Source organism: Gadus morhua, chromosome 22, assembly GCF_902167405.1.
Source record: "Gadus morhua chromosome 22, gadMor3.0, whole genome shotgun sequence".
NCBI lineage: Eukaryota > Metazoa > Chordata > Actinopteri > Gadiformes > Gadidae > Gadus > Gadus morhua.
Window position 1 is genome coordinate 8,201,040 of NC_044069.1, and position 10,000 is coordinate 8,211,039.

Consider the following 10,000-nt stretch of genomic DNA (forward strand, 5'->3'; position numbering starts at 1 on the left):
CCCCCTACACATCTATCTCTCGCCATCCATTGCCGGGGCCTCGCGTCCGCGGCGAAGATTACAAACCCCGCCGAGTTCAAAGTCGCCTGCGCGCGAACCGCAACCTTGATTAAGTCTGCTTAACCTCACATTTCCAGCGGCCTGCTTAACATTCTGCAGATGTTCGGCTCCTCTCTGGTCATTACCGCGCCCGGCTTCAAAGGCTATCAGGCTGTCGCTAGGAAACGCCTGTCAATCAAGCCGCTCATGTCTTCTCAGGGACACGAGACACCGGGGCCGACTCTGGCGGTCTTATGATCCTCCCACACGCACGCACACACACACACACACACACATACTAACACACACACTCATACTAACGCACGCACACATACGCACGCATGCAGTGCAGTGAAATGACTGAATTTGAGCTGTAATGTATGCGTGTGTTCCCTCTCTGCCTTTTGAGCCACCTTCTATCTCTCATTCCCTCTATATCAATCTGTCTCTCCCTCTTTCTCTACCTCACTCTATCTATCCATTTCTCTCTCTATATATTCATCTTTCCATCCATCTCTCATCTCCCTAAATCTCTTTCTTATCCATCTACCTGCCTCTATCTATGAATATATCTTACCCTAACCCAGTAATGTATATATAGAATTTAGGCAACTTAATAAGCCTGTTATAAGAGGGAAAACTAACTATATTTTCAGATTCCGTTTCAATCATTAACGCACATATAGACTACTGAAACCTAACAATAGTCTGCAACTGACAACTTAGGTGACCATATTTGGTTAACAATGACAAGCATCGTGTAGGCCTTGATCTACTAAATGTTAAACTATTTTGGTTAGTAGACTCCGCCCCTCAACAATCCAATGCATCAAGGCGGTGCTTGACTTATACCACTTATTAACTGACCGTCAGAGTAGCCTCCTAGTTCCCTATCCCGTGGATAAGGCCTGTTTGGTTTTTAGGGCGCTACTCTGTGATCTCGACACGCCCCACTGAACTCATCTCCGCCCCCGTCCCTTGTTCCTCCCCTCTTGGGTATTAATCGCAAAGTATTTATCCCCCCCAAGAACTTTTCTTTTAATTTGTCTTCACTTTGCATCTCGACAGGGGCCCCAACAAAAAAAGTGATTCTTTTAACCAAAAAGACCTCGCAGTCAGGCGCATGCGTGTCTTCACGGTGAATGATTTAGGATGATTATCAGGAATGAATAGATCAAAGCGCTCGCATGACAGGCGATCAATCAAGCATCAAATCAAGGATGGCAATCCCGGAGCGGAGCACAAGCTGCAAATAGGCCTACCAAATTCTTTCCCTTTTTCTTTCCTTCCCTCCCCTTTCTATCTGTTTTCAACTGGGCTCGACAACTTGACCGAGAGCAAAACAGAGATGAAATAGGCCTACCATTAGATCATGCGTTTGTGTTTAAAAAAAAAAACTCAACTAAACTTGGCACCCTCTCCTTTACTCGAAAGACGCTCGGGACGTAGAAAGTGGGGGACAGCCTACCTACAATAAGGATGGATGCGTGGACCAAATCAATAAATACACATTTCCATGTAGAAAAACGACCGACTAATCCGCGTATCAAATAGCAGGTCGCTCGGATGTTTAGGCAGGTTGATATAAATGATACGCGAATATAACATTGAACATGTACATGTGGCTATCTAGGCTACAGTGAACCGCAGAGTATAGCGGATTGTTTTCCCCGTCCGTCCGCGGGTCTCCGGTCCCCTCGGTCTATTCCCATAGGCCGTTAAAGCTCTCCAGGGTTGACCCTCTTACATCTCTTAACGCGACCGGGGGAAGACCAAGAGGAAGAAGAACAAGAAGAAGTACATTTTGTTTTCTCCTCATTCTTATTTAAATAACAAAAGAGGGGATTTAAAGAGCGAGGCTTACCCACGGATCGCTGGGGCGCTTGCTGCTTTCTCCTCGGCATTCTGCTGCAAGACTTTCCGCTTGACTTTTCATGCAGAGATCAGAGCAGACTGGAGCCGGACGGGGTTCCGGTTCGGCGGGTGAACTAAGCGTCTCTTCCTAGACCCTTCGCCAGAGTTCAGGATTAAAAAGGCAGCGCCGTAGCTCCGAGCGATGGTTTCCTCGACGTCTATGAGTCAGTGTGATTAAAAAGAGTGCTCGCTAAACGTCTCTGATCATGTTTTTTTTTTTTTTTAACTCGTACGTCCGCTGAAAAAAAAGAGCCGACGTCTTAAACGAAAAGCGGGCGTTTTGTCAACTTGTGTCGACCGTCAAAACTCATCGTGAGAACCGCGTTAGTCGGAACCGGGTTTGGGGACTACAGCTGGGAGGAGGGACACGGACAGTCGAAGCCGAAGCCCCCGGTCGCTCTCCGCGCTCCCATCCAAGAAATCCACCTTTAATCGAGACGACGGGGAGGACTACTTTCAGCACAAAAAGTGGCAAAAATAGCGACTGAAAACTGCGATTGACTGAAGTCCTTCGACGACGCAGGGCAGAGCACTCCAGAGCGTGTAGTCGCTGTCCATACAGGTGACACTCCGCTGGCAGTCTGTAGTCAGGAGAGAGAGAGGGGAGAGAGACATAGAGCGAGAGGGAGAGTGACACATTAGCGGGTTATGTCAATCACCACAGCGCGAATTATACATTAGTACGCAATCCGGATCCCGCGATATCTTCATGGTGTAAGGGTTGCTTCTTGTTATTTCCACGCACTAAGCGAATGTCTCCCACCCCCTCCCCCCCGACCCCACGTTAAAAAAATAACAGAATACTTACAACAAATAGGCTACGCTGTCCGCCTTATTTCTCACGTGGGCGATTGACGGAATACTTGAGAAACTCGCTGGCCGCTACGCGACGTGCAGGGACACTTCGTGATCGTTGTCCTGTTGACGGAGAGAAAAACGCGGGGTTGTGCTTGTTTTCTCCGTTCGCACGTTTTCTCGTGATGCGCGGAGCGTTCAGACAGCTCCAACTGATAGACAGACACATCGAGTTGCCTTTCCGGACTCTCTCCGTTATACTCCACCCCTCCGCCAGCGTCACCCTGACAGTCAGGGCCCACCTGTCAATCTTATTAATCGCTCCCGCGTTTCCAACACGTTTTATGGAAGCGTCTTGTTATAGCTCATAAGGATGGTGTTGTGTTGTATCGCTTGTTATAACCTGGGATTTCGCACAGGGGGGTAATCAGATGTTCAACTTGTGTTTCTAATCGTGGCTAATATATGAAATGGGGTTTAAAAAAAAGATTACGATTGTTTGTTGTTTTGGTTTATGTGAAACGTTTACGGATTTTTGGTGAGGTCTACCTTCTTGGTTGAAATGCCCAATCAAATCAACGCTAGACAACGCTAACATTGTCCCGAGTGAGGTCCATAAAGGACGACGCGTGTTTTACCACAGAGAGTAAGATTGCGCATAATAAACGAATTTGCTACCCAAATCGGTGCACCGTTAAGGCGTTTTGATGACCCCCCCTTTGTACTCCAGCAGCCCCTGCAGATCGATCCGTCTCCTCTCGGTGCGAGGCTGGCCGCGGAGGGGAGGGGCTCCCCGGTTCCCACTGGGGGCTGCGGTTTGGTCTGCTATAGTTCAGCCTAACTTCTTAACCATAAAGTGTTTATAAAAAGAGCCACGTCTAGGGTTTTATAACATATAACAAAAGACCACACGAAAACTATTATGTTATTCGAATTTGTTGCAGGGAAGCCTCGGTGTAATAACAGCTTAGTTATAGACAATATTAATACTAGCAATGCTAGTGTGGTTACATTCTGGATATTAACAAAAAACGGTTTGGGATGCACTTTTAAACAGGTTTATATGAACTTGATCATATTTGAGAGGTATTCCTAGTAGGTAAGGGAGCGAGACTTTCGACCCTGTGAGCATCGGATTACAAACTTTCTGCAACTGGCGACCTGAGTTCGAGATTCTCCGGGCTGGATACGGGTGAGTTCTGGAATTGACATCGTCTTGATAAACTTTGACACCAAAGTGAAAATTTTCCCACTTGACTCTGAAAACATTCATTTAAAACCACACTACAGCGATGCACAGAAGTGGGACGGAAGGTCGCTCTTCTCTAGTCATTGCGCGTAAATATGAATTGTTTTATGTCCGCGACCCGCGGCATTCTTGGGCCATTCAGAGTCTGCCCAATTGATTATCGATGCAGAAACGATATTGACGGCTGCCAACAACGCAGTAAAATGACCAAGTAGCCTACCGTCCCAACATCTGTCCATCCACGTCTATTACGGCTGTCTGCCTCGCTCGCGATAGATGTTTGCCACTTTACCCATTGACACCTTGTGTAGGATATATGGTATATGTGACAATGGATAAATATTCATACACGCATACCATATATGAAGTATGTTTGCATGCATACTGTGTGTGTGTGTGTGTGTGTGTGTGTGTGTGTGTGTGTGTGTGTGTGTGTGTGTGTGTGTGTGTGTGTGTGTGTGTGTGTGTGTGTGTGTGTGCGCGCGCGTCAAGTTTGAGGCTAATTTATTTACACAATTTATTTGTACTATATATATACTACACATATAATACTACACATATAATGGTGCTAAATTATGACCTATGAGTTTGAATTGACTAGGTTCAGATATAAAGCAAGCATCATCACATTTAAATATACATTGTCATTAGAGTGAATCAAATTAAATTATAAATATATGCGAGATTGCAGTCACATCTAGAGGGGTCACCAAAACCCCCAATTAAAATATACCTTGCTTTTATGTTTGACATTTTTATATGTACATCATTTTGTTATGACGTCAAATTATTCTGCATCGCTTTTCATAGGAATTACCAGATTCACTATAGATTCATTCCTAAATTGATAATGAATTGGGCTTTGAGAAACACATATTGTTGCCTATATGTCCATATAGACTTACTCTCCCCCATGAAAGAGATGTGTAACCTTTTAAGGCTGGGGGAGGCTGGTTGTCAATAGAGTAGAGGAACTAGGGGTACGAAAGGTCGTCTGGCCGATGTACCACAGAGTCACCCTAACGCGTGTGTGTGTGGGATTATGTGTGTTTGTGTGGGTTTTGTTCTGGGAGAAGGGAACACTTGGTGTGTGCGTGTGTGTGTGTGTGTTTGTGTGTGTGTGTGTGTTTGTGTGTGTGTGTGGGCATGTGTTTGTGTGTGAGCGGGTGTTTCTCTGTTTCTGTATGTGTGTGTTTGTGTGTGTATGTGTGTTAACTGTTTGTGTGTGTGTGTGTGTGTGTGTGTGTGTGTGTGTGTGTGTGTGTGTGTGTGTGTGTGTGTGTGTGTGTGTGTGTGTGTGTGTGTGTCTGTTCGGTGCTGTGCTATAGAACAGAGAGGGTTCTGGTAGAAGGTTTCCATCTCAGATTTTTTATGGATCTATCGCTATGAATTCATTGCGCAAAGTTATCTGAAAACCATCCTGTAGGTTGTGCCAACATAACCAGCAATAACACATTATGACTCTCATATTCACACAGTGGAGGATGATTTAGGGTGATGTGGATACAACCATGACAATAATTTGGATGCTAACACATGTTTTATCAGATTATAAAATATCATAATAGCTGGGGAATGTGTCCCTCCCGCCTCTTTATAGATAGAATTGAACCTTCTTGAGGAAATACATGATCCAACGCTTTTGCTGAATTATAGATATTGTTAACAATTCAATGTTATCGAATATTTAGGAACACACGCACACACACATACACATTAACAACTAAAAACACAGACAGGCTGAGGTACGTACAGACACACACACACACACACACACACACACACACACACACACACACACACACACACACACACACACACACACACACACACACACACACACACACACACACCAAATAAAAATACATGAAACTATGCATCACTTTTGTGATAAAATTGACAAAAACAAACACCCCACCCATGTCTTTACATCAATATTTGAAATGTAGTCTTTTACATAACACTGTTGACACCTTCTCTCCTAGTGTTTACCAGGGATCTGACTACATCTCACTGAAACCGTTAGATCGTTGTTGTTTTACCACTGACAACGTTTAACAAAAAAAAAAACACAACAGCTACATTTCTAGTCTCCATCTTTGCTGAAAAGAATTCCCTGGAGAGTGTCGGCATAGGCATGTGTTTGTGTGTGTGTGTGTGTGTGTGTGTGTGTGTGTGTGTGTGTGTGTGTGTGTGTGTGTGTGTGTGTGAGAGCGCATTTGTGTGTGTGTGTGTGCGAGCGCGCGTGTGTGCGAGTGCCTGTGTGTGTGCGCGTGTGTGTTTTAGCGCAGGCCGTCACATGTGATCAAGACAACATGATCCGAATTTGCGCGCAAAGCGACACGCTATCCGTGATTTCATCACACATGTCCGCGTGCACGCACGTCAAAATCCCGCCAAACGATCGCAGCGAGCATTGCCTCGGCTCTCTTACCTAACCAAGATCTCCCCCCCCCTATCCCCTACACCCCCTCGTCACACACCACACACACCCACACCCCCACACAGACACACACACACTCTCTCACACATACACGCACACACTCGTGCTGTCTATAAGGACCCCCCCCCCCCCCTCTTCTTGCTCATAATGTCCTACCATGACAGCACGCTGACGTGTCACCCCCACTCTCTGTCACTACCCCCCCCCCCCCCCCTCCCTCCAATCCCCTACACCGAAGTAAAAAAAGCACCTCGCTGTAATGTAAAGTATTGTCATGGCAGGCCCCTAATGTGCATTTGCATTCCTTATCCCACTTCTTCTTTCTCTCCTTCTATCCTATTTTAGGAATGACCGAAGTGACCCCCCCCCCCCCCCCCCAACGGATTCCGTCTTGTTTTTCTGGGGTGAGAGGTGGTGTCAAAGGAAGAGACTTTATATCACACATTTAAACCCTCACACTGTAAGACCAAATGTACGTTTATATTTTCTACAAGCGTGATAACAATGTCTGTGCTTCTCTTTCAATGTTGTTTTAAATTAATAGCAGAGAACAAGACTCATTTGTGGGGCAGTATATGACTAAATGAGTAGGATGGAAAATTATAGATTCTACCAAAACACACACACAGTACGTCAAACATTAACGCATGGCAAAGACCTGCACATTTATTCCAGTCCCTGTTTTAATTAAAGTGATTTATCAGGTTTAGCGATGTATAAATTGAGTTATGATGTGTCTTTCCCGTGTTATTATTTATTGTGTCGGCTACTTTGCTTGTAAATGGCATTAATCATGTACTCATTATTTATTATTATGATTATTTATTATTATTTTGATGCATGCTCTTTCCCTATTATGATGGTGAACAGAACGCCCGTCTTTATGAAGAATAGATTCGCTATATCGAGTACAATTGTTTTGTGTCCTCATTTTATTTGTAGCATTATTAATACTGAGGTCGCTGTTTCATTTTGACTATGTAAATGATCGTTCGAAACTTTTCTGTTGTCTCTTCATTGCCGTCATTGTAACCATCACTACTCCGGAACACGTACATGGTCAAAATAATGTCACACAAATACCAAACGTTCAGCTCTTTGTAAAATAATGTTTATATTTAGTGAGTTGCTGGAGTTACTAACTTAACATGTTAACCACAATGGTAATTAATGGGTTATGTAGCATGTCTATATGTTGCGTTTGAACATAAACTACTGCAGATTTTAAAACCTTGGCTTACACCGATTCTGGCTTTCATTTTGGTATGCATTGAAATGTAATATCCTTAATATTCTCTCTGACAACCTTTAATTTATCCTGGAACTAACATAACATAATTCTTCCCAGACTTAAATAAAGCATAGTCATGCCATTAAACAAGTTACGTTTGAGGCGATGCGATCTAACACTATACTGTAACGCTTCTCTTTATAATCTCTGGAAATCTTCAATCGGCAATAAAATCGTATGAGGTTTCCAGACACTCATTGACAGGCCGAATATAAGAATATATCCTAGAATATAATAAGAAAGGGCTCTTACTTTGACACCAGCTATATCTTCAAATCTATCAGATAAGACTGCATAATTAAAATGCCAACTATGAGTATGAAGAAAGGAGGGCTTTGATATGTTATAGGTATAGTTTTAGCCTTTTTTTCCCATGAAACTGTGCCTAATATGTAGACAGGAATGATCTGTTGCTGTAAATTTGACAATGCAATTAAAGGTAAATCCCCAATCCAAGCCTGTTGATATATTTCATGAAGAATACGTTGATGAAATTCTTTAAGGAACACTTGTCTAATACTGATTGATGGAAGTTGATTAAGGGATTCACTTTCCAAAAATGTTTCGAAACTAAAAATAAAAAACGGTAAAACTAAGAAGTTGCAGAAAAAAGGATTCTTATAATAAAATAGTCTCAGGCTATATCAAATATATAGGAAATACACACACACACACACACACACACACACACACACACACACACACACACACACACACACACACACACACACACACTCTCATGTGTGCATTCACACAGTTACACACACATACATTACACATCTGAGTGTGCACCTACACACACACATGCAGACACCTACACCCAAACACACTCACACACACCTGCAAACACACACACCTGCAAACACACACACCTGCAAACACACACACACACACACACACACACACACACACACACACACACCTACACACACACACACACACACACACACACACACACACACACACACACACACACACACACACACACACACACACACACTCTCTCTCTTCCTCCCACTTTTACCTCTGCATGGTAATGCTCCCCCAAAGCAGGACCACCGTGCGTCCCATCGCACCCTGGGTGCAGCCAGCAGGACTCAATAAGTGACACATTTCACCTATCAAAATGGCTGCCCTGTGACACGCTCTCCTCCTTCGCATTCCTTCTGTTTTTCCTTGACACACGCCCGGGCAATTAGCATTTTTCCGCCATTAAAGCAGAGAAAAAGAAGGCAGCCATATGTGTTTTCATTCCCCCCTCTCCCGGCTCCGTTACACCACTCGCTGTGTGTGTGTGTGTGTGTGTGTCGTGTGCGGTAAAACACAAACACGTGAAAAACCCATAAAAACCCCGGCTAAATATCGCTAGCCAAACATTGCCGATACTTCATGTTGTGCAGTGAGCGAAAACTGTCTGCTATCAATTTGCCCCCGCCGAATAAACAATCAACGCCATATTACAGCACACTCTGAATCACGTGGCTTGTTATTGCTGTTATGCTGCATTCAGGGCCGTTAAATCATCCGTTTTTTTATACGGAAAGCACGGCAGAGTGGGCCCGTTTTCACGAGGGTTTTGATTTCCACCAACACCAAGAACAACCCCACTGTAATCTGTCGCATCTTTAGTTTCCATAAATAATTCTGGTCCCTAGGTAGTAAATAAGTAAATATGTTTACATGCACACAGACAACAGTAATGGCTTCTTGCGAACCCATATTTCTGGATATGGTGGAGAACACCCCCCATGGATTTATGCACTTATGAATGCACTACTTTGTTCCCATTTTTTTTTATCTTGGGGGAAATAAACCTTATCGAAGTAAACACAGTGACAAATGTTTTGCAGTTAATAGAGTTTGGTGGATTTAAGTCTGTTTCTATGAATATAGTGATTCACATCCGTGCGTTTTTATTCCTCAACTTTCGAAGGATGTGAATCCTCAGAACACAATTCACGGAAAAATAGCCATAAAACCCATGATGGCTACCTTCAGATTGGATTGGCTCTTAAAAACCTAGCCCCCCCCCCCCCCCCCCCCCCCCTCCCCCAACACACTCCTTTTCTCCAAACATGAAACCGACTCCACGCATGCATAATGTGGGCTTGTTGTGTGTAGTTTGAGGCATATATTTATGAATAGGAAGCTTTAATTAGGGCTTGTGTTTCCTCCCCAGTCACAGTGAGGGATGGTCTTGGACGACATTCATTAATGATAATCAGCAGGAGCGATAGCTCTGCTACAGGGCGAGTCTCCAGGGATCTGA

General features: G+C 44.0%; 1 protein-coding gene across 1 annotated transcript in view; it reads right to left on the reverse strand.

Annotated features, from left to right (window-relative positions):
- LOC115536294 (teashirt homolog 1) overlaps positions 1–3,078 on the reverse strand; it is a 22,647-nt gene extending 19,569 nt beyond the window's left edge. The window contains exons 1-2 of the mRNA XM_030348094.1: positions 2,762–3,078; positions 1,904–2,534 (exon numbers count right to left, since the gene is read on the reverse strand). Of these exons, the coding sequence (XP_030203954.1) occupies positions 1,904–1,943 (40 nt within the window). The 5' untranslated portion in view covers positions 1,944–2,534; positions 2,762–3,078. The remainder of the gene's footprint in view (positions 1–1,903; positions 2,535–2,761) is intronic.
- Positions 3,079–10,000: the final 6,922 nt, after the last annotated feature.